At 34.2% G+C, this 25,393-nt stretch overlaps 3 protein-coding genes across 3 annotated transcripts; all 3 read left to right on the top strand.

The window, feature by feature from the left end:
- Positions 1 to 724: 724 nt before the first annotated feature.
- LOC124449038 lies at positions 725 to 10,316 on the top strand. Its single transcript, XM_046999981.1, has 5 exons — positions 725 to 805; positions 888 to 2,115; positions 2,885 to 3,133; positions 3,205 to 3,540; positions 10,219 to 10,316. Exons 1-5 carry the CDS (start codon positions 725 to 727, stop codon positions 10,314 to 10,316), a joined length of 1,992 nt encoding a protein of 663 aa, XP_046855937.1.
- Positions 9,936 to 24,565, top strand: LOC124447989 (serine/threonine-protein kinase/endoribonuclease IRE1-like). The gene is made up of 4 exons (XM_046998999.1): positions 9,936 to 10,014; positions 15,669 to 16,267; positions 22,778 to 23,496; positions 23,595 to 24,565. Exons 2-4 carry the CDS (start codon positions 15,676 to 15,678, stop codon positions 24,222 to 24,224), a joined length of 1,941 nt encoding a protein of 646 aa, XP_046854955.1. The 5' UTR covers positions 9,936 to 10,014; positions 15,669 to 15,675; the 3' UTR covers positions 24,225 to 24,565.
- On the top strand, positions 13,031 to 13,645 carry LOC124449037 (P2X purinoceptor 7-like). Its single transcript, XM_046999980.1, has one exon. The coding sequence runs from the start codon at positions 13,031 to 13,033 to the stop codon at positions 13,643 to 13,645; it is 615 nt and encodes a 204-aa protein (XP_046855936.1).
- Positions 24,566 to 25,393: the final 828 nt, after the last annotated feature.

Here is a 25,393-nt window from a genome sequence, read left to right as displayed (position 1 = left end):
AGCTGTTTTTATCATGTTAAAGGGAAGTAGCAAAGCCAAAACAATCAATACATCACAATAGCTTATTTATTTTCAGGATAACTTAAAAACAACGCTTCTTCGTTGGAAATTTCCATAGAATATTTTACCAATGGGATTTTAAAGTATTTGCCATTTCAAACGCTTTTATTTTAATGTGTAATGACCGACTTGCGTATCGTTGAACGGAGGAACAATTTGCAATAAAAGTTTTCGCTTATAGATTTCTTTCATCTCCACAACACTAGAAAATTAGCTTCAGTTAAATGGTTGAGATTAAAATGTCGAGCGTCAGATATCTAAGAACATTGCTTGATGATTTTCCGAGTTTGAAGTAAGCCATATTGCCGTTTATTCATGAATAAGAAAACAAAACGGAAAATTTGTTTTTTCACCATTCAATTCTCTATATTTGCCAGACATTTGCTGGTTTCAAAACAAAAATAGTGGACACTAGGCAATTATACTTCCTCTGCCACAACTCTTTCGTATGTTAGTCTATAGGAATATCTTATGCAGATCGAATCTATAGAGTCGAGATACACATGAATGCATTACCCCTAAAGATGTTATTTTACAAGCAATACAAGGGATACAAACAAAATCATGCTTCCCAGAGGCGAATGAAAGCAACTTCGAAATATAATCGATTTTTTTAGGTTTTCTTATAAAAGGGCTTGTTCGAGGAAGCAAAGAGAGTTGTTAGATGTCTTCCGATTCCACTGATGATGAATCTGAACGTTCGTCAGCTCCGAACTTTCCTGAATATGAGATATGTATGAGCGAGGTATAAACTATGAAATATTTGAAATATTGATCTTCTGGTGAGCTTTTCCCATTAAGATTAAAAAATCTCTTTTTTTATTTAGAAATTAGACGGTATTTTGCCATCGCATGTCGTCAACATTGAAACAAATATGGCTATACGCTGTTTGTGTTATTTTTCATCCTTGAAAAGTTTCTTGTACAGTTACAGGAGCGATGCACTAGGACTTATAAGTGAAGATTTTAAATCTGATGTGAAGAAATTCATGGATATAAAATTTGAAAAGAACTCGAAAAATTGTTTGTTGGCTTTTAACCCAGATACAAAATGGGCCGTATCTTGGGACGGTTCTTTAATCGCTGCAAGTGCAACACTCAATCATCGTCACAGATATAATATTATCAATTTTGTTTTGATTATTTTTGCCATCCCAGATATTGAGGTCGGCAAGTTACCTAAACCGGTATATTGCATAAACTGTTTTCATGCTCACACTTCTCAAATTAAGTTCTTCCCAGATGGAAAGAGAATTGCCGTCACTATTCTTTTGAATCCTGGTTTTCCCCATGACTTGGATCGTTTTTGGTGCCGTGTTTATAAACTGCCAGACGGTTTGTGGAACTTAGAAGAATCTATAAAAGACGGACCCGACCAATGGATTGATCTTAAAGTTGAAATTAATGGAGTTGATTGCATTCAAATAGGTTGCCCTATTCTTAATGCGGATCTTGAGGCAAATGAGCGTGACGAGCAAGTGTCAAAAGAAAGACGTGAAAGTGGGAATGAAAGTGGTGTTGAAGATTATTTAGATTTGCGGGCGCAGTATCGTGCTGATGGCTTTAATTGCTTGGCTCTGTCTCCTGATGGCAGCCGTCTTTTGGCAGGAAGCACTGATGGTGAACTGTTCTATTTTGATGCGGACAGTTTAAAACTACTACAACGCGTTCGTGTTTACGATTATTATACAGCAGTTAAAAAATGCTGCTACAATCCTGCATTTGGCCGTTGGGAATTTGCAATATGTGATCGTTACGGGCTGTTTTGTGTGTGGCGCGTTTTAAATCTTTCTGACAATTCTGAAAATTTCCAATTAGCCCACCGAAAAAGGTTGGCTGTTCACCCAAAACATCACAATTACTTTGCTTTGCTTAATGATATCAGTTATTCTCCTGACGGAAAACGTATTGCTGTTACCATAGCTTGTCCGATTGATTACATTGTTAAGACATTCATTATTGGCTCACGTTCTGGTGAAATTTGTTATACGTTGGATTGCGTTGATGAACCTGATCGACAGTGTCCGAACGTTGAATGTCTGACCTCGTTCTTTGGTAATTTGTGTCAAGTTGCTTCAGTCACAGGTGTTCATTCTCGCGTTTTTTTCTGGAAGTTACCTGTTGTCTACGATTTACAAACATTGTGCTTACTCAAAATCAAAGCGTTTGTCTCTTATAATAACGTTGAGAAACTCAACATACCTTCTTGTTTAAAAAAAGAGTTGAAGTATATTTATTCTTACTGTACTTGAGAAAGACATTTAATAACTATCGTCCGTTGGGCGTTCTATCACAGCAGTAATGTTTAAAAACTGGACTTCTATTGGTTATATCTCGTAAACATGTGCACTTGAATCTATGTTGGCTAATTCATAACACTTGAGTAAATTCGATAACTAGCTTCAATTGACAATTATTCGTATACCAGAGCATTTTTGGTTGATTCATTATAATTATACCACGCGGTTGGCTTGGAATACTGGACTTCTTTTCTTTAAATTCTGTAAATTTACATAGAATGAAATATTCATTGAACACGTTTACCACATCGAGTTATGTTAATTTTCACCAAGGGCATGTGAAATAAAATTTGCAGAAAAAGTATAAAGTACATTAAAGTAATTTATAAAACACTGAAATACGTAAACACGTAATAACTAAATTATCAAGATCTTAATAACCGAGAGTGAGGTCTTTACAGAGAAATATTGCACAGAGGTTACCAAGGCAAATTTCTGATTGATGACTTTGGCATTAGTCGAAAATTGAAGAATGGTTCTAAGACATATGAAATTATGTTGTTGTTATCACGTTTGTTTTTTAGAATTCAGGAATGGTAATGTATTATGTTGCAACAAAAGGAAACATCCCTTTCGAACTACACTACATAGACAAATCAACACGTTGAATGGAAAACCTGTAGGCTTGAACGACATCAAAAATGAGGCATTGAAGGAGCTTTTGTCGTGGATTTCAAATCTACGACCCTTAGATGGACCATATGCCAAAGAGACGATGAAACAACCGTTTCTTATGTCGAATGATGAGAAGTTTAAAATGTTTTGTAAAGTAGGTAACTGTCAGTCGATTAAGATAAATGATTCCATTCAAATGTCGTTGAACAATTAAATTGTTATTCCTCAGATTGGAAAAGTCAAATGGATAGTGATATATATGATTATTTGGTAAATGAAAAGGTTTATAGTTATAAGCCTTCATGGACAGAATGCTTGAGGCTTACTCGAAATATTGGCCAACATTGGTACGATCAACCACGGCCAAGGCGACAACCAGAACCATTTTATAAGATTGGTGATCACAAGGCGTATTTCCTCAAAACATTCCACAATCTCCCTGTTCGGGTGAATGCTGCTGTCAGATCAAATGACGAAATAAAAACATTCCCAAACTCAAGAGCTTCTTCAATTTCAGTGAAAGAAAGCCAAATCAATAAACAGTTTTTAACTGCAAAAACAGTCAGTAAAATGTTAGTAGCCCGGAAGAAATCAAAGCTATCGTTTTTAAAAATCTTCTTTTATTTGAATGCAATTAAAAATATTTTTCCTGATCCAGTTGTATTATACATACTCACTTTTATGGTGAATTTAATTAATATTGCAATAAACTGATTATTTAATTTTTAATTCTTAGTTATACCTTAGAATAAAGATTAATTAATAAAGGTGTTTACGTATACATTTAAGTTTCCTGTGTTTGAGATAAAGAAAAGTACTACGTTTATCAATACAGAAAAACTAACATAACAATTAAAGTATGCGCATCATTTGTAGTAGCATATTACAGCACATTATCGTAAATCATTACACTGAAACCTTTTTGCCAGGAAATTATTTGGTGCTGTATTAAATACGGTGCCTTTAGTAGTTTGCGAATTCCAGTACTGTGTGAATTCTAATATAAGCAAGGTATTGATAAATAGACACGATTTTCTTGCAAGAAAGTAAATTGGTAAGGGAGCAAGGTTTCTCTTGTAATTACAAAAAATGCATCCAGCCAAGGTTTAGGGTCATAGGATTACAAGAGTAATACGAGAAGATGGGAGAAGCTACCACTACAAAATTTATCCGGACAACTTTACGTTAGAAAGAAATCCATTATTAGCCACAGAAAGTAAGAGATTTCTCTCTCTGACTTTATTGAGTAGAGATCATCATACATAGGACTTTTTTATATCGTACTTGTGGTAGACAAAGACAGCTGCAATATTCCATAGATTATATAGGTAGTTGTCTCATCTTTAAAAGTAAAAAATTAGAGTGGCTGAGTGCCGTATAATTCAGCAACTTGTACATAAATTTAGCCTTGCTCATATTCATGATAATTCGACACATTTATTTTTTAATTTTTTAAGTCTGGACGATTGTGTTTTAATGAACACATCCCATAATTCTTTACAGCAATCAAAAGTAAGGGCAAACTATAGCGTTGTATAGACTGAATTGTTTATAGAGTTTAGACAGAATTGTTTATCATCAAAACCTTGTAACCTCTTTATAACAAAAATCGTTGATGTGACTTTTTTGCAAATATTGTCAGTGTTATGCATTTCCACAATAAATTTTTGTCAAGTGGAAACCCCAAAGTTTTAGACTCACGTATTCTTTTGACACGATGGTGTTCAATAATTTAACATTTACTTTAAGATTCGAAATATATTATTACATTTCTTTTCAGTCAATTAAATAAACTCATCTTAAGTGACGTTAAGACTAAGCTTATGAGAAATCAGCCATTTTCTAAGGTTTTCGAAATCAGATTGCACGGAAATTGCCAGACGAGTATGGAGTCGTCAGTACCAATATCTGCAAAAAAATCGAATTTTTGTTTTTAATAGGCATTGAGACAAATCGTTCATGTATGGCAAAAAGTCAATGGCCCTAAAAATAGAATCTTAATTGTGTCACTCCACACTTAATACATTTTTCTGACAAAAAATGTATTTTTTTGACAACTCTGTGTATGACTTAAAAATAAGAATCAAAGAGCGACAAAGCATTGCGTTTTTTACGATAGAGCTCTAATTTTTTTGTTATCTAGTTAGCCAAAAATAACTGAGAAAGTGTTTTATTTAGCCAAAAATAACTAATAAAGTAATGTTATCAATAAGTTCTTTTTGTGGGAATTGTAATTCGAGAGACTACTTTTGATCTAATTTTTCTATGATGAATTCGATTTGTGCGCAGGTATAGAATTGTACCACAGAGCACGCTCACGAATTTTGTCACAGAACATTGATGACCAAATGATTCTACTCAGCATGGCGTCTTGTTCCTAGAACCACATTTGACAATAAAGCTCCCAGCGTACGCTCGAAAGTTTTGGATGAGGGCTAATCGACCAATGGAAACACGAATGATTCAAACACAATCTTAACGACGATACAAGCTCTAGCGAGGACGAGGTTCCAACACAGAAACAATTCAATTATCACACCGAGTCTACTGAAGACATTTTGAAAAGAAATATTGCAGTATCACATATACAGTTTGGAAGCTTGTTGTCTCACGTGGTATATATTAGTGATAATTGTTCATGACGTTGTTGAAAATGTGTAAAAATAACTAGAAGTGTCTTTCCTTTAGGACGAGAAATCTGATTTAAAGTGTATTCTGCAAACTTTGTATACACAGATGGAGTGTTGTGAAAAGAGTACTCTAGGGAATGCTATCGAGGAGGAATAGTACAAGGACCAACAGAGAATGTGGAGGCTTCTTCGTGAGATTGTTGAAGGATTAGTTCACTTTCATTCATAGTAGAAAAACATGTGTACAATTTTCTTTTAGCTCAGTAAATATAAAGAAATATATAAGGAAAAAGAGTTTGGTCTTTAGATACATTGAAAAGCTCGATTTTGACTTGTAAGTACCTTTTTATTGAATCGTAGTTTCGTAAAGAAAGTTACCTTTCTCGGAATAAGTATTTGTCAATACAATGATAGCCATGCTTGAACATTTCCACTCAAAGCTTTCACTTGAAAAAATAAAGATCGTGAAAAAAAACAAGCATTAAAGTGACGAAAAATTTATAGCTTATGTTTTTTAATGTCATGTAGTTTCTATAGATAGATGTCTATATCTGGAGAACGGTAACCAATGCTTAGCACAGCAGCTTCTTGGACATCCTTATATCTCTCCAATTCCCATGTCACACGGCTTAATCAAAAAACATTACATCAGAAACGCTTGACGCTGAAAAATATTGAGGGAGAAATCATAGTAGCTGTTATGATGGAGATGAGTATCCTTACTTGATCCCTATTCTTTTCGGTTCTGCTGCGAGAATTTCCAGAGTTCGGAATGAATTTAAGGAGTTCATAAAAGTAGGTGTAATTTTTAGCATATCCATGGAAAAAAATTTTCAGTATGGTCAAATTTTTTCATGTTTATTGTGGTTTAAAAGTGACTGAAAATGCCTTTTTTGATAGACCTTTTCTGTCTCAAGAAAGAGTGAAACGAGTTATTTTTGTTACGTCATTCAAGAAACCCATATACGCCACCTAGTTTGAATGACATCAGAATGTGGCTCGACGCAGCTTTTATGTCACGAAGGACAAGATCTTTTGAAAGCGAAATTTAAATCGCAGTTATAAAAAGACAACTTTATTACATTGAAAAATTTTATCACTGAAGCATTAGAAAATTGTTTTATTAATCATATTTGCTGTTAATTTTACTTAAAACACCTTCGTTCTCAATAGCAAAAAAAAGACGATTAACGAAAAAAACTAGTTCTTACAACTTTACGGTTCTACAATATTTTAATAGCCATTCGGACAAAAAGTCAAGGAATCATGAAGAGCCTGTGTTTGTTTTGAAATAATGATCTGGAAACTTTGGAATTCTCGTAGAATAATATTATTAAAAATGTATTTCTGAATTCTACCTGTAACATACATTATTTATGTATAAACTATAACGCATTTTTTTTGCACCATGAATTTGCAAAAGTTTGCCCCCTCATGTTGGAGTTTGAATTTTCATACAAAGTATTGATAATTATATGTTGAACATACAAAGTATTGATTTTTATAATTAATTGCAGTTGCAAATTGTCCTGAGAAGGACTGTTTTTGTTGTTCTTGACTGACGTTTCGACTGAGGAACTGAGTATTGGGTTGCACCCGGGACATATTGTGAAGGTAACGATTCAATTGATACAGCACGCTACAAAAAAGAATCTGATGTATATGTAGGTGTAGGAATGTTAACATTTGCATATTATACATATAGTCAAATTTGTGACATTATATTCTTTTTACCTTATGTTTTACTAATGAATATTTTTTAATATTAAACCTTAGCAAATTTGCAAATCAGCTATAAACAAGCTGGAAAAAGTGAAGATTCCAGAAATACAATTTAGTACTTAGTTATTATTGGGCAACAAAATTAAACTGCAGAAACTATCTGATTTTTAACTTGAACATTATTTTTGTTCCGATTCTGTAAAATTGACATTATGTTATTTTTCATCATGTGCATGGTGTTTTATCAACAGTCCCATTTCAACAAAGGACAACTAAAGTCACATATCAATATTTGGTGATAAAGGGTCACAGAGTGAAAAAAAGTTCTGTTGTTGAAATAAAGTCGGTCAGTTATATCTTGCCTTACAAAAGATGAATTTTATACGCTAAAAATATATTTTGAAAGCTTTAATTTTTGTTTGCTCAAAGTTTTCAATAAACATTAATGTTGGAAATGTATTTTTACCCAAAGCAATTACTCTTAGTGTACCTCCTGTGGACGTACAAATTTACTCAAAAACACTATTTTTATTTAAAACTTAGATGATATTTGTTTTAAAAGATAAATTAGATAATACCCGTCACATGTTACATACAATTGATTCACTAGCAAAGGAAAGCATCATCAATCTTTTCATATAATAGGTATCGAATAATTTTACCCATTTTATAAATTTCTGTCAATTTAGCTTTGTGCAAAGATTAGAGACCTTTCATTTGGGACAACTCAAGAGCAGATCAGTGCGAACCCGAGACGGAAAACCGAGGATTGCACTTGCTTGTGAGTATCTATAGGATTGAAGAAATGCTATTGGCTGGCTTGTTCACGTGATAAAATGTGATTGGCTAACAAAATAAACAAGCAATGGCTAATCTATTTTGTTGAAATTTTGTTATCGAAGACGAAGTACAAATCACTGTTTAAAAACCGGATTTATCCGTTTCTTTTTGCTTAAATACGTCCATGCACTGCTTCAACTAAGTTTCTTAATTTCTTTATTTCCCCATTCAGCGATGAATTCATGTAAATAAACAAATAAATTCGCGTTCGGTTGCCATTTAAAACAAGAAATTTTCTGGGACGTCAATTCTGTGCGTCTGTCCTTATATAGATCATAGCTTTTGACCAATGAAATTGCTAAAATTCTTCTGGTTATTATATGATTAACAAATAAATAAAATTTAAACGTTGACTATACAATTATAGATACACAGGTATGACGTCAATTGTGATAAAAACTAAAAAAGTTGCCACGAGCCGCCATTAGATTTAAAAAAATCTCAAATCAAACGGTCAAACAGTTTGTTGTTTGTTTTCTTTGTTCCCCAACACTTGGAACATAGAAAAGTCTTGATTTTGCAAATATCACGCTTACGTGTATATAGGATTGAAGAATCGCTATTGGCTAGCTTAATCACGTGATAAAATGTGATTCGCTAACAAAATAAACAAGCAATGGGTTATCAATTTTGGTGAAATTTTGTTATCGAGGACGCAGTACAAATCATTGTTTGAAAACCGGGTTTTTTCTTTTCTTTTTGTTCAAATGCGTTAACTACCTCAACTAGGTCTTTGTAAATATCTTTCTTTTCCCATTCAGAGAGGTATTGCGATAAATTTTCAAATATATCCGACGTTTGTCTGTTTTTATAAACATGAAATTTTCTGTGACGTCAATTATGTGTGTATGTCCTCTTATAGATCACGGCTCTGGACCAATGAAAATGCTCACATTCTTTTGGTTGTTTAAGAAATAAAAGATGTTTACTGAGCACGGGTTTATGCAAACCGAGGAGATCTTTGAAAAAAATCGAGAACAGACTAGTGCAAGCCCGATACCAACTGTCGAGGGTTGCACCTTCTCGAGAGTTCTCACAAAAGTCTCCGAGGCTTGCATAAGACATTGCAAACACGAAAAACATCTTTTATTTTTTTAATAAAATAACAGCGATGCGAAACAGGCAAACATTTTAATTTTTTTGCAAAAATGTGTTCATGATCGATTTGCAAATTCTCTTTATATGATCGATTGTTATGATTGAGAATTTTAACCTCCAGAACGCGTAGTTGGGGAATTTTGTGGCTTGTACGTGGTAGGGGAAACCTACGGGGAAAACTATAAATTGAAAGGGGGTTGTAGGGAGAAAAGAAAATCATTTAAACATGAGCCTCATTTTTGCTCAAAATACTCTTTTCTTTCAGTGTTCTCACCATTTAGCAAGTGATTGTAACAGAATCTTACTTTTGGCAAAATTTGTGACCATATATGGCAATAGAAGATCAGCAACTTAGCAAAAACTCAGTGTGTCATTTGCGCCACCTGCATGCCATTACTTCCTACGCGAAATTCTAACTTTGACGTCTAGATATTCTTAGTTTTCGATAAACCTTTTTTTGTATGCATTTTTTGAAACAGACTAAAAATTCAATGGTCTGACCCGACGTAGGTATATAATAGGGGGATATGTTGTTGTGTAGGGGAAAATTTGGGGAAAACAAGAAAAATCATCGTTGTGGGAGGTAAGGGGAAAATAAAGTTTTGGTAGGTGAAATGTGCTTACACAGAATGGCAGCACCGGTGTGGAGGTCAAATTGCCACGCCATTTTCACGAAAACTTGACGAAATGTAGTGTTTGCTAAATTACTAAATTATAAAATACGAATTTATTGAATTTCTCTGATTAAGGTAAGCCATACAAAAAATTACTACGTAACTATAATATGTTAGTTATCAAACGATACGTTTATGGCGTAATTCTTTCGTGCATCTCAAACTACGGCAATCGTTATTTATTCTGTAGTTATTTCGTTATGTAATTAATGTTTATTTTACGTTATTTATGGTTTATATGACTTTTATTGTGTTATGATTCTTTTAATTTTATCGTAGCATTAAAACTTAAGCAGGCAAAAGAACAGAACTGTAAAACAAACGAACTTAGAGCTATAGAACGACAGAATTTGGACTTGTACTACTGTAGAGTGTGAAACTATAGTAAACCTAGAACTTAGAACCCAGACCTACATAGAAATAAGAAGTAGAAACTTTGTCGAACTCTAAAACATAGAACTTAAAACTGTAGAACTACAGGAGCTAAAGCTATGAAATTGTAGAACTATAGAACCTTGGAATATTAAACAGTACTCTTAGAACTATGGCGTAGAAAAGTTCATGGACCGGTCAACCCCCCTGGCGGGGATTAATACTGGCCGGTATACAAATGTTGTTTGTTTTGTTTGTTTGTACTCTTAGAACTATGGAACCAACATTGAACTAGAAATTGTAGAACTTTAGAACATAGAGCTCAAGAACTGTAAAACCGTAGGATTTAGAGCTATAGAATTATAGACAGTATATATAATGTTTCTTGTACTCTAGCCTTGGGATATGCAAATCATCAGTTTTAAATTTAATTATCTTCCTTAAAAATGCATAAATGTTGTGTTGTAAAAATCAATGTTTTTCAGAATTGTTTCTATTCCGGTAAATGTAAAATCCTGAAGGACCAGAAATCTCATTTTGCTATACTATCCAAAGTAGAACAAAAGTAGTTGGTGTCTTAAAACATGCAGAGTTTATTTTCAATCTATTGTATTCAATTGTTTGAATTATTTCAACTTGGGGTTGAAATGACAAATAATCATTAGATCCTGAGTATTTGTGCAAAATTAATTTGCCCGATGACTGTATTTTTGCATGGGAAATTATGCAAGCCGAAACCTACCAGTACAACAATAGAAATGGTGAATATCAAGGCAGTAATACATTAATTGAGTTTTCCTGCTAAAGCAGATCATTTCATTTCAGAGGCTTTTGGACACAAGTCAATCAGCTTGGAGTTTCTATTGATTGCTACCATTTCTAGTTAGTCTGGTTGACTTTGTTATGTTGAATACTTTGCATGTTGAGAAAATGTGTGCTTGATGAACATGAATGTGCGTCATACATGTTACCTGATTTGACTGCTGTCTTTGATGTATTGATTCTATCTTTGAGAATATTATGCCTGCTTTCAACTTCAGAGCAGGTTTTCAGAATATTCAATGCCACCTATGGCAAATCACCTTAGTTACATGTCCATGGTTATTACATATGTCCCCTGACTAACAAGTTTGGCAAAAAGGCTATCTTTAATTTCAACTTCTTGAAACAAAGATATTCACCTTTATGCTGTTGCATTAGTTCAATTTCAGCTTACATCACTTTCTGTGAATGGAAATGAATGTTGGTTGTACTTGTGCATGAGTAGTCACCGAATGGATTAGTCTTGGGGTCTTAAATTATTGGCCATTTTAACACGTCAAAATATCGCAAACCAATACTATTTCAGTATATGGTAGGCTGAAGATCAAGTCTGTTTTAGTGTAATCATGTTCTTTTGTTCTTGTCACTTTGGATAATGTGAAACATGGACGGATTTTCATATTTTTTTATAGCATTGGTGCTGACAAATTTAGGGGTGAGTTGGTAAGGAAGTGACGTAAGACAAAGAGTCTAGATTTCAGGGACGTGACATTCGAATAGTGCAGTCAGCGAAGGTAGTGTAGAGAGTTGAAAACAAGCTATCACGACACAGTTCACGCAAAAAAATTTTACGAACAAACATTACGCTTGTTTCGTTTTTATTGCATAGCTACGTTGTCATTCAGTGTAGTATGAATAAAGTATAAAAAAAAAATTATTTATTTTAAATGCCCATATCAGGGTCTGGAAAAGGACTTCATTTGATAATTATATCAATTTTAAGAACATTTGATGATTCGGAAATTTTATCTTCATGGTGTTTTTTTTTGGCGTAGAAGGTGACTCTTCGCCGAAAGTGACGTAAAAAGGAGAAAACGCATTTCTACTTTTTTCTTTGATTAATCTCTCAAACGATGTAGTCAAACTATACAACAATGCGGCATCTTAAATTTGCAGTGCTTTTTTTTGAGAAGATTTGCAATAACTGAATTCCCATATTCTCCTTTTTACGTCACATCAGGTGAGGAGTCAACTACTTCTAGCCTTAAAAAGCTCATGAAAATGAAATCTTCGTCCCATGAAATATGTTGTAAATGTTGTAAATTCTATTTAATTATTTGAAAAAGTTATTTCCCTGACATCGGCATTTTAAGTATGAACTATTGAATGGTAACTGTACAGTGTAAGGGCAAAAGCATATATTCAACATTGTCCAACTAATTTCTTTTGAAATTACAAAAAACTAACATTGCGCGCAGAGCTAAATATATAAATATTCATCCACCCACCCTCCACACCCCAAATTGCGCTTTGGACCTGTGCATAAGTAATAAAATTAAAAGTTTCAAATCTTTTGCTTAAGTTAACAAGACAAGTGCCTAATCTTGAGGATAAAGTCTAAATTTCGCAAACATGTTAGTGAATTGGAAAAAATACATGCAACTGTATACTTTAAAGGACATTGGCAACGAAAATTTTTATGGCATATTTTTGAACCTTTGTGATGTCTAACAACTAAAATAGAAAAAATTTTTCTCAAAAATATTTTGTTGCTGAAATATTTGCAGCAAAAGTTTTATAAATTGCGCCATCTTATTTTGATAAAATTTTGATAAAATTATCTCGAGCGGTAGTGACGTCATTGGCTGGTGAGCAGTCAAAACAATAATACAATATACTTTGTGATTGACTGCATTACAACACATTTAAAGCGTATTTTACGGTTTTTTTTGCTGTAATGGATGACATACACGAAAATCAACCAGGTGAGGTTCTGCCCTATCAATATGAACCTGAAGTGAAGGCCGAAACTAGTGAAGAAAGCGGTTCCGAACAAGAGAGTGAGCAGAGCGACTTGTCCTCGTCGGAGGATGAAATACATGCTGAATTTGAGAAAGCAAATGCTTGGCGCCTTCAAACTCTTAGTTGGTGTAAGTGTGGACATTGTACTTTGTCGAAAAAGGCAATCGAGTGTCTTTGTTGCCACGAAAAAGCGCTTGAATACGATGAGTATGAGGCTTTGCTAGGCCAAACACAAACTCAAGGAGTAAATTGCTTGACAACACACCAAGAATTTAGGGACAATATGCTCTCAGAAAGTGTGTTAAAGATAGACGTGTGTCGGCATCTTGAAGAAAACTGGCCCCTGTCTGATGAGGATCTAGAGAGAATACACGAGCTGTATCGATTAGTTGCCTATCAAAGATGTTCTAGGTGGATTTTTCAAATTTTGGAGAGGAAACATCGAAGACCATTTCCTGCTTGTGTTTATGCTAGCATACGAAAACGCTTTGCGTCACCAGACGGACTTTGTACACATTTTAAATACGCATGTTATCACGAAAGACCGTAAATTTAGTCTTAGACAGACGCTCTTTGATGTTCTTTGTTATGATCTGCAATTGCGATGCTATATCATTGTCAAAGGATTGTCACGAACTGCGCCAAAGCAAAATGCATGAGTGATCCATCCAAAACTTGTATTCATTCATAAGTTATAAAGTTAATCGAAAAGTTTACTTGTACATTGTGCACGCAAACACGAAGTAAAACATTCTGGATAAACGAAACTCTACAGTCAAGAACAAAACATAGCGGCTTAAAGCTTATCACCTATATAAAACTACATAATCTTTCAAAGACTCTTATGTATACAAATAATAAATTAAACGTATAACTCATTTATTGGTCACAGGTTTGTAATATGGGAAAATGAAATATTTCTATTGCACGAAATGTGCAGTGTATAAAACGCGCTTGTTGTTGTCTGGGCTTACACTTGGTAGCTATGTCGGCAAAGCCTAGTTGTAAGATCTGCTAAAATAAACGTTTCTACGTCTTATAACGACTAAATATTGGAAAAGTATATAAGCGTGATAAACTACACAACTTTTGTTAATCTTAACAACCGCCGACTGTTGTTTTTGTTTTAAAATTCCAGTGAACAAATGTGCTATATATTATTATAATGCTATTATTTTATATTGTGTCATTCAGTGGATACCAGCCAATGACGTCAGTAATGTATTCCGGCATAATTTAGCATAAGGCTTTTTTTCCAAAATGGCGGATAAGGATTCAACTTTATGTCAAATTTTCTCAACAGCAAAATTCAAAAGAGACACGAAAACACGAAATTAAGTATTCCATAGCTATCTATGATAAACGTATGAAAAAAAAAATTCGTTGCCAAAGAGAAATGTGAGGCTTACTCAGATATATTTTTTTTTGGAGTACGTTTTGCTGTTTTGATTTGTTATTGCAACTGCCAACTTCTCAAACGTTAATGCACGTGTTTAAGTTTTTGCATAGACCATTGCTGCTGTTTTCATTTCGTATGGTTAGTTTTAATGCTGCGCATTCGAAGGAAAACTAAAAAGACAAAATGTCTCGTTTTTGAAATGTAAGCTACATTATGGTGCCGGAACTTATATTTAATTATATTTAAAATATCTATTGTCAAGTGGCTATTTAAACTCCTTAATTAAAACTTAAGTACCGCACAAAACTTTCTCTTTTCTCTAATTTTTGAAACAATACCCAGAAAAGTTAAGTTTAACTGTAATACTGATTGGTTTTGCTAGAAATTGTGGATGTGTTAAAATATAACTTCAGAGTTTAAACAGTTTAGTTAGGCTTGTGGGAGGGGGTTGAAATTTAATAATTGGGTTGTGGCATCATCCTGGACACCCCCTCCTCCAGAGAGAATCTGTCCAAGGTTTGAAAAATTGTAAATTGACTTGCCTTCGGTTCGTGTTTTGTGTGCTTTTCTCAACTCTTGCTTTTTTCCTCGTGTTTGGATCACACCATTCACCCAAGTATGGAAACCATTAAGTGATTGCTTAATAAAGTAATAACAAGAGGGTAGAGTTTTAAGTTAAATACGTCTACAACGTAGAATCAACGAGGTTCGAGACTTCAAAGGTTTAGCAAAAGTTTTTAAAATACATATTACACCGTCGCATGAATTTTTCGTGGAATATTCGTTGTTTCCGTTTCTTGTTTCAGAGATTCGGGTTTTTTCCATACTTGTCTTTTGCATTCCTCATTTTTGGTCGGCGTTTATATCATATAGCGTTACCATGATTTGGCGTCATGTTATTAAAATTGAGTTTTGATCATGGTATTTCTTCTCTCAACGCTAGTCTGTAGTCTTGTATATCTGAGACCCCATCTACATAATTTGATTGACTTTTGGCAATATCAGTTTACTTAATCTTCTGGAATAAAAGTAAAATGTGTACACGAATAAACACGAGGAGGAAAACAAAGTGTACTTAGAGTCGCTAGAGTATACAAGACTAATGAACTTCGTCGTACGTATGAGGTTTTAACTTTCAACTTACTTTTGCCAAAATTTTGTTCTTTATTTTTAGTTTGAAAATGGCTTCACACCTATACGCTTTAAAAATGGAGGAAAATGGATCTCGTTTGAGAAAGCTTTTAATAGATAAAGGAACACAAGCCTTCAGAGAAACATTGCAATCTCTTATAAAACCATCAAATTTAGCTGCTAAACTTAATAATCCTTTTACCATTACTAAATTGCAAACACTAAAAACGTTGAAAATCATCTCTGAAGAGAATTGGGATCTTCTTTACCCAGCATTTAGTTTTCCGGACGTTGAAAACTTTTCTATCACATTATTGTTTACCTTATTACAAAACATATGTGGTCTGAATCAACCAGCTAATGGATGGTATGGTCTTCCTCCCCCTTCAGATTCTTCAATCTCATCAAATATTGCAAGAATAAGGTATTACAGAAACAAAGTGATGGGTCACATAATTACAACTAGTCTTGATGACAGCAAGTTTGAACATATGTGGCAAGAAATATCAGAAGCATTGGTTGGTCTGGGTATTCAAAAAATTGAAATCATTGAATTAAAGTATGCTCCACTCACTACTCATGAGGCCTATTACAGAGGAATGTTGAAAGACTTGCAAACAAAACCTGAACTGGATCTGCCAGGTAAAGTTTTTTCTTAGATTGATATGCCTAATGATTTCTTGCATGTGAAAATTTTAGAATTTGACAAACCTTTTCAGGAAAACGTAAATTTCACCTTTTCGCGTCAAACTAGCTAAAAACAAAACACTCGCATTTTCTTCGGAAACCAATGACATTCTGTTTAAAGCCAGGGCGTATTTTGAGACTGAGCAACAAATGTTCCCACTGGTGCGCATGATCTAACCATGTTAGTTGACATGTTTATAACCCTGTCCAGTTCCATAGTTTAGCTATATTTGTAGTGCTTGATCATATACTTTGTTTTTTATGGAAGCTGAGGAAACTCACGGTAGCTTGCATTCGAACTTTTCATTTTAGTTTTTAAAGTTTTTACTTTAGTGTTGTTTCAGATAATAATAATAATCAGTAACTATATAGCAATATGAGAATGTTAACTTTTTATGAACAGGTTTAGGAGTTCATCTTATGCTTCACTAGTTATAATACAAATATAGTTGGTTAAATTTTGCACGCATCTAAATGCCAGTTGCGTGCAGTATATCGTAAAGCAGGATAGTTAGCTAGTAGGGGTAGAATTGGATGGTTAGCAGTTTATTCTTTCACTTCGTCTAACATCATGACTGTAATGTCTAGGATTTATCATACGTATTTTGACGCATGGAAAATAGTTATCTGTATTATAAATATGATACTCTTCTGGCTCGTCGGAAGTTATGTTATTGAAGAGGGTTAGGAAAATAGTTATCTGTATTATAAATATGATACTCAAGTTGAAGGGCAACTTAGGGCCTGTTCATATGAGCCGGGCTGGCCCGCTGTAGCGAGATCTCGCCTCTTTTAGTATTAACATATTATTTCAAATTTGATTCATATGAGAGGCAGGCCGGCCCGTCTTGCCGGGATCTCGCTTGAGCGAGGCGAGACCTCGGCATAAACGGGCTCATGTGAATGCACTAGGCGGGCTAGCCCGGCATGCTGGGCCAAGATTTATACTAGTGCGCATGCTCATGAAATTCAATTTGATGCAAAATAGAGGGCAAGCAAAAGAACAACTTTCGGTGGACCATAAACTAGTGCATGACATCATTGAGTTTCTTTCAGCTTATATTATAAAAGAAACATGAAATATCGGGATTTATATTTTTATGCTGCGTGCGTGATTAAATATTTTTGTACTTGTCGGGCAAGCCCGCCTCACATGAATCAAATAATAAACTGGCGAAAGGGTGACAAAAAAGCAATGCGCTTGGGGTATTTTTAAAAATTATTCTTGCTATCCAAACTTTAAGAAATACTATTAAAATATTGATTCAGTATATTTATATTATTTTACAACGACAAAGAGCTTGCCAAAGAAAGTTTGTAATAAATTGACTCCAAATGCAAATGGCGAATATAGCTGTCTTCAGCATATAAATTTATCCCATAATAACACGCACACACTATAATCCATCGCAAATATTTTTTGGCGCTGAGAACCGATGGAAATAAACTTGATCACCATTTTCATTCTTTTTCATCTAGTTTGGATAGCGACAATCGTTGTTACAAGCTCAACAAGCGCATCACATTTATGCCTTTGTTTTCTACTAGTCCTCATTAGTGACACTACTGATTCGATATTCACATTTTCCTGCGTCTATTAATTATAATTGACTGTAAGAGCTACCCATATTGCTAGCAGAACAGTTGTTGTTTATAAATAATTGAAAATCATATTTGCATCATAAAACAGCCAAAAGAGCACGTTAGTTCTCGAAATTTTTCAAGTTAAAACATTCAACGGCCGTATAAGAATATATAATAGAGCTGTGACAATGTACGCAACGTTTACATTTTCTACCACGTGACATGCGAAATTACTACACTTGCTTCCTTTTGGCGAAGTGTTGGATTGTTCTTTTTGTCGCACAATCTGTATTTTATTCTTTTTGTCCTCAATTTGCATTTTATTATTTTTGTCGGTAGTCTGTATTTTTTTGCGCGTCCGTCCGTCTGTTTGCATCTGCATTTTATCCCAACCCCAAAAATGATATTTAATTTACAGATTTACTGATTTTATACTGAATGTATAAAACAAACTTTTTTGTTGCAAACGTGATTCGGCAAATTTATGCCGTCGTCAGTGCAAACAAATGAGCTAAGTTACATGTAGACCTGGAGGAGAAGAGGGTAAAGATAACCCAACAGGGAAATTTATGAGACCAACTTATTTTAGTCGATTTGGAGGCTCTGATTTCAAAAGTCCATGTCATACGGGCGTCCACGGCGGCGTTTGCCTACAATTTTAAAGTAAAACTTCTGCAAACCATTATTCAAAATAGAGTTCACTGGTGTAAACATAATCTAATGTAGTGATTTTAGCATTTTAAGACTGTTTTGGAGTTTTTTGAAGCTTTGAGCGTTAGAAATTTCGCGAAATTGATATACGTAGCAAATCTCAACTTTAGGAAATAATATAAAAACAAATTTAGGTTAGACTTGATTATTCTTACAATTGATTAAGAATTTCAAATCAAGCAGAGCTTTCTCATAAAGTTGTTGTGATCTTTGATAGCGTATGCATAGTTTGTGTAAATCAGAGTCGGTGTTTCGGAGTTTAGACCAAAAGCCATGACCAGCCGACAATTTAAAGAAATATAATATAAAGCAAATTCCGAAAAATTTGTCATTCTGTGTGAGGATGACTTTGAAATACGTCGAAAATTTACAGTTCACTTCTTGTCTTGTTTTGATATATAAAAACAACATACACATGTTTTAAGGTAAATAGGAAAACAAGTTGACGATCGGCATGGACTAGTGGAAGCTTTATGTTTTAGCTTGTTTAATCTTTGTTGAAATAACTTGCACACAAGTGAAGCCAAGAGAAAGCTTTGCAACCCTTGTATTGACGGCAAGTAAAACTCATGCCTTGTTACTCTTCAATCACAATTAATTGAATGGAAACCTCGGGTAAACTAGTCAACATCAGCAAAATGACTAGTGTTTAAGTGATATGACAAAACACAATATACCGATGCATAGGTAAAGGTAAAGCAGAGTATATTAATTGAGGGCAGAGGGAGGTGTCAGAGAGTGATGTGTACAGAGGAAAACCAAGGAGGTGCACTGAAAGAGGACAAGTGGAACCTTAATGCTTTGATTTGTTATTGCCTGTTTTCTCTAGATGATATATGGCAAAGCAACAGAAAGAGAAACATGTAATCATTTACTGTTGAAATTTACGCTTGTGTGCGAGGAAGTCATAAGTCCTGCATTTTTATAAAATATAGATATGGCTATATGACGATAGGCTTATGAATAATCGGACTAAAAAAATGCATGATTTGAGAAATAAAGTATTTGTATTTATTGCTTGTTATAGAAGCAATGTTTCAACACTAGAAAGAAATTTCGTTTCATATTATATACATTTTACACGTAGTTTTCAAATTTGAAAATGACGTGAGTAATGAGCAAACATCACCCAGATGTCAGACAATAATGTCAATAATGAAATATCGAATTTTAAACTGTTTGTGTACGAAATGTATGCAATGGCATAAGTATGAAACTTTTACCATAGTTTCTGAGTAGCAGCAAGTTTAAAAAATATTTAAAAAAGGATGATTTTTTATAAGCAAACATGTTTCAACATTAAGAAAATGCCATCTTCTGTACGAAATGATTAGTGCTACGAAATATGATAAAGTATAGGAAGATACGATATGAATAAATTGTTTACACTGAATGGGAATGTGATGTAATTAAAAGGCTTTTTATTGGTTTTATCTTAAAAGTCGGTAGCTTCCATTACATGTAGCGATCTGTTTTACATCCTCTAGTTTTGAATCTAACTCCTTTCGAGCAACTTTATTCTTAATTCAGACGACTGACATTTATGAATTACTTGGTCTCGACTATGCTCTGAAAATTGATCTACAAAACTACAATTTTCTGTGTGTCGTCTCAGCTTGATCACAAATTGATCGATGTGTAGTATTATTTACATGTAGACAAATCTAAAAATCCTATCTGTTATTTTATTTTTACAGATAAACTGCACTGCAATCGACTAATCACAATCGAGAAATAAGTCAAAGCGTATTTTTGCAATCTATATTACATGGTTTTTATGGGTTTGATTGGAATCCACCACTTTCGCCACTTATAATTTCGTATGTCACGTGGTACAAATTGTAAACATTGCGTACATTGTCACAGCTCTATCACATATTCTTATATAGCGTTGACTGTTTTTGCTTTAAAAATTTCAAGTATTCTTTTGGCAATTTTGTGATACAAATATCTTTTTTAATTTTGTTATAAATGGCAGTGGTTCTGTTAGTTGTATGGCTGCTAGCTTCTATAGTCAATCATAATCGACTTTAGAAAATGTGAATACTGAATAGTGTGGATGGAAACGATCTTTAGAATGTTATGTCCTTTGTGTATTTCTAACAACGATTCTCGCCATACAAAATTGATGAAAAATAATATAACTGGTAAGAAAGTATATTTTTTAAAGTTATGCACCATAAAAGTGAAATTTTGCACCATATTTAACTTTATGTCTGATTTAAATTAGCTACCTCGTCACATAGCTAACCCAATTCTTTTTATGTGACCCCAAGATCATTAACCAGAAGCAACTTTAATCATTTACCTATTGTCTGTTAAAAAGATAGTTGTGTGACGAAACTGCCCTAAGAACACATGAATATTTGAAAATTTCTGAATTGAAAACAGACATTGCCGTATGAAAATATATGATAGAACTGTGAACAGTATAGGGAATATACAGTAGGTCCATATCGTGTGCAACTCGCTGCTGTATTTATAATTAGATTATTGGCTTCCGTTAGCTATTTTATCATTCCTATTGGTCTAAAAATGCAATTGAGTGGCTGCCAGTACGGTAATCACAAGCATAATAAGATATGCGTTGCACGAAAAAAGTCAATGGAGTGGCTCTACTGTATATTCACTACACTGTGGGTGTGACTATGTACGCAATGTTCAGAGTTTCTAGGTACCAGCTGACATGCGAAATATTACTCAATTTTCTAAGCAGAACTTCCTTGCAGCAAGATTGTCTTACATGTTGTTGAGCAAGTTTCAAGAATAAGAGGTAGACATAGAGTAGAGTATGGCCGTGTTTACATGAGACCGGAACGAAGTCAAACCGCGCTACCAGCTTGTGTCGGTCATAATATTATTTACAGTACATGTTTCCATCGGACCGTTGCGAAAATGACTCAAAGCGAACTGAAGTCGTACCGCCTTCTGAACCGATCCGACTGAGTTCAGAACGGTATGAAGGGAACCGGCATCAATGTAAACTTAAATTACTGTTCAGACCGGTCTGAAATGGCATCAACGAACGAGCACAAAAGCAAATTACAAAAGCAAAATGGCTGGCTAGCGTAAAAGTAGCCTGCAAAGGAGGCATTTCGTGAATGAGGATTTTTCGTGATTTCGTGCCGGTCCCATGTAAACATGCAACAAATTCTGATTTTTATTCCGGTTTGACTTCGTCCCGGTCTCATGTAAAGAGGGTCTACGTAGATAGGGTGAAGGCAACTATCAGTTATGTACACAGTAAGAAGCGTAGAGAAAAACCAACGAATAGGAGGTGTATGAATACACTGAAGGAAGACAAGGGAACCTCTACTTTATTATCATCATGAATGACGAAGCTTAGCTTTAGTTAGGAAAGTGCTCATTTTTAGCAATTTTCTTACAAACATTATCTATTCATACGGTTTTTGTTATTGTAAATTAACCATAAGCCAAACGTTTCCATGCAACGGAGAAGAGGAATCATGCTATAGAATGTAGAGGAATGAGTAATGAGGTTACACGAAGGAGAAGTTCAGATTGATGTAGAGTGTATGTGGAGGGGGTGGAGAAAAGAGTCCTTTGTGTTAAAGGACAAAATAATTTAAACTAATATGAAAAGAAAGGTCTTTAAGACAGTACAAATCCAACATTGTTGTATGGTTTTGAGATAGTGGCAATGGGAATAAGACAGATGGCGGAGCATGGAGGTTGATCAAGTAAAAACTCTTTAATCGGTCATTTCATTAAAAGTTTAGTAGCAAAGATTAGAGACTTTATCTAAAAGGCAAAAGAGTGAAAAAATCGTTTGTTGAAACAAAGCCGTTTTTTATATCTTCCACTATAAAATATAAACTTAAGTATAAGAAATAGCTACATGCTTCAAAAACTTTAATTTTTCTACACTAAAAATAACTTTGTAAGCATTGCGCTGTTTAAACGAAAGTGCTACATTAAATTAAAAACAACATTTTTCTGTATCGCTTGCCTTTAATCTTAACACATATATGTTTGCATGATTGATTAAATTTTGACAACTTTAATGATTGGTGCTAAGATTTTACAAAAATTTAAAGTCGTTATCCAAATTTTAGTCGTATTTGAGTAAATTTGAGCTATCTATTCTTATGAATTTGATTAGTTTTGTTGCACTCACCTCTGAATGTAATACTTTTATGTCATTTGAAGAATGGCAGTTACAAGAGTTGGAATATGTTGGTCATTCAGTTCAGCATAGAAGTCTGTTGTCAAAATTGTGTTATCCCGTAGCCGACCTTAAACATGTGGGCAATGTTCGTGTAATTTTCTCGGAGATGTTTAGTCTCGGCGAAGGAAGTAATGAAACCCGTGTTTATCTTGGACTGACAAACGATGGTTACGGTAAAGCAGTGAAACAAATGCGTAGAGATAACTACCTCCAGCCTGTACAGCATGAAAAGAAAATTTTAAATGAATTCAATGCAAAAAAGTCGAATTATGTTGTGAATTATTACTTCTTTGAGAGAGATACTGGAACAGATTATGTTTATTTAATTACAGACTTATGTGAGGAATCACTGGAGAAGTTTGTGAAATATTCTTCTTTAAGTGATCTTCAAAAAGCTCTTCCAGATCTTCTTAGAAATATTTTGAATGGATTAGCTGATCTTCATAGTGGCCCAGATCCTATTCTTCATCGGGATTTGAAGCCTTCCAATGTTCTCCGTGACGTATACGGCAAATTTCTGATAGCTGACTTTGGCATTAGTCGAATGTTGAAGAATGGATCTAAAGCATACAAAAGCAAGTTTAATAGGGGAACTGAATATTGGATTCCTCCTGAATCATATTGTGAAGACGAAGAATCAAATGAAGCACGTAATGAAGAATTAAATGAAGGACGTTACAAAAAAGAGTCTGATGTATATGTAAGTGTAAAAATGTTAACATTTACAAAACTCACAGCGAAATTTAATTTTGTGAGATTTTAATTTTGCTGTTAACGCTACATTTTTTATTATCTTAGAATGCAGGAATGGTGGCTTATTATACTGCAAGAAAAGGAAAACATCCTTTTGGAACTAAACGGCATAGATTGAACAACATGTTGAATGGAAGCCCTGTTGGCTTGGACGAAATCAAGGATGAGACACTGAAAGATCTTCTATCTTGGATGTTAAATCTAAAACCTGAAGATCGGCCATCTGCCATTGAGGCGTTGAAACACCCATTTCTTATGTCGGATGACGATAAGTTTGACTTTTTATGTAAAGTTGGAAACCAACAGCCAATAAAGACGAGCGACACCGAGTCAAGTGTAGTCAAAAAATTAAATAGCAAGTATTCAAATTGGAAAAGTTTTATGGCCACTGATGTATATGATTTTTTTAGAACAGACAAGGTAAATGGAAAAATGTATGAGTATGGGCCTTCATTGACAGAATGCCTTAGACTAATTCGAAATATTGGCCAACATTGGTGCGATGGACCTCTACCTCAACCAGAGCTATTTTATAAATTTGGCAATCACAAGGCTTTTTTTCTCAAGACATTCCCCAATCTCCCTGTTTGGGTTCATGCTGCTGTGAGGTCAAATGAAGAATTTAAAAACAATGCAGAACTCAAGAACTTTTTTAATGAAAGCGAACCACGTTAATGAACAGTTTAAAGAGAAAAGAACCTGTTTGAAGGAAAGACAATGAACAGTATTTGTATGAATGTAAATTAAAAACTTTACTTCCAAGTTCGATACGTTGTAAGAGTGGTGTAGCTAAGCTAGCTTCGATAATGGCGAGGGGAGAAAGTCATACGTACTTTACTATAATTTGCATACAACAATTGATTTCAAAGGATTTTAATAAGACAGTATCCACTTCCAGCCGACAATTTGATATGTAAAGTAAAATAAATTCCGAATATAATATGTATCTTAGCTCGATATCTGAGATGAAAGAGAAGACAATAATGTTATTGATAAAGTAAATGCTTTGAACTCTGTAGTACCGTTACATGTTTGTAGATGTAGATTTTCTAGGTTAGTAGAGTCCTGAGAAGGACTGTTTTTGTTGTTTCTGACTGACGTTTCGACAACCTTAGCGGTAGTCATCTTCAAAGTCAAATGAGGAGTAAACGATTCTTACGTCATTGTATTGTGTGTACAGGAATTGTGTGGATGTCAATTGTGTATTGTTATCGTGGATAAGTGTGAAGTGTAATGTTTTTAGTTGCTCGTTTTTTTGTATTGTGAATAAGACTTTTGGGGGGGTTGTTCCAAGTTGGTTTACCAACTTTCTAATGTAAGCCGTCGTCTATAGTCAGTGCTGTAAGTAATACATTTTGCCGAGTCGCAGTAAATGTTGCGTTTTGTCATTCGGTGATGTTTGGCAATGTGATTAGTTTTGTCTTGTTTCTTTTAAGCTCGTTTGTGTTCAGTAAGTCTTATGTTTAAGTTCCTGCCAGTTTCCCCGATATTGGAGGCGTGGCAGTCGGAGCAGTTTATTTTGTGATTGGTTTATGTGCGACACGTATGTTGTATGGTCGTAAGATATCCGAGATAGTCTCAGACGTTCCTTTGATATAAGATGCCGTTGCCCTTGTCGTTAAGTTGTTCGTTTCGTTGGGATTATTGTGTTTGTAAATGTTGCATTTGATAAATTCAGAGTTATAGCTGTTTTTGTCAAAAACACGTTTGAGATAGTTGTCTTCGTAATAAAGTAAATGGTTTGAATCCGGGAGTATCGTTACATGTTTGTAAATGTAGATCGTCGAGGTTGGTATAGTCCTGAGAAAGACTGTTTTTGTTGTTGTTGACTGACGTTTCGACAA

This window comes from Xenia sp. Carnegie-2017, unplaced genomic scaffold, assembly GCF_021976095.1.
Source record: "Xenia sp. Carnegie-2017 unplaced genomic scaffold, XeniaSp_v1 HiC_scaffold_23, whole genome shotgun sequence".
NCBI classification, from domain to species: domain Eukaryota; kingdom Metazoa; phylum Cnidaria; class Anthozoa; order Malacalcyonacea; family Xeniidae; genus Xenia; species Xenia sp. Carnegie-2017.
The sequence above is the reverse complement of the archived record's forward strand: the minus strand, read 5'-3'. Positions and strand labels throughout refer to the sequence as shown.

Bases quoted from the DNA above. Each gene is read 5' to 3' on its own strand.
- LOC124449038 (XM_046999981.1), top strand. From the start codon at position 725: ATGTCTTCCGATTCCACTGATGATGAATCTGAACGTTCGTCAGCTCCG. The intron at 806-887 runs GTATAAACTATG...TTTTTTATTTAG, and splicing joins ATGAGATATGTATGAGCGAG to AAATTAGACGGTATTTTGCC. The intron at 2,116-2,884 runs GTAATTTGTGTC...TTTGTTTTTTAG, and splicing joins ATGTCTGACCTCGTTCTTTG to AATTCAGGAATGGTAATGTA.
- LOC124449037 (XM_046999980.1), top strand. From the start codon at position 13,031: ATGGATGACATACACGAAAATCAACCAGGTGAGGTTCTGCCCTATCAA.
- LOC124447989 (XM_046998999.1), top strand. From the start codon at position 15,676: ATGGCTTCACACCTATACGCTTTAAAAATGGAGGAAAATGGATCTCGT. The intron at 16,268-22,777 runs GTAAAGTTTTTT...TGTCATTTGAAG, and splicing joins ACCTGAACTGGATCTGCCAG to AATGGCAGTTACAAGAGTTG. The intron at 23,497-23,594 runs GTAAGTGTAAAA...TTATTATCTTAG, and splicing joins AAAAAGAGTCTGATGTATAT to AATGCAGGAATGGTGGCTTA.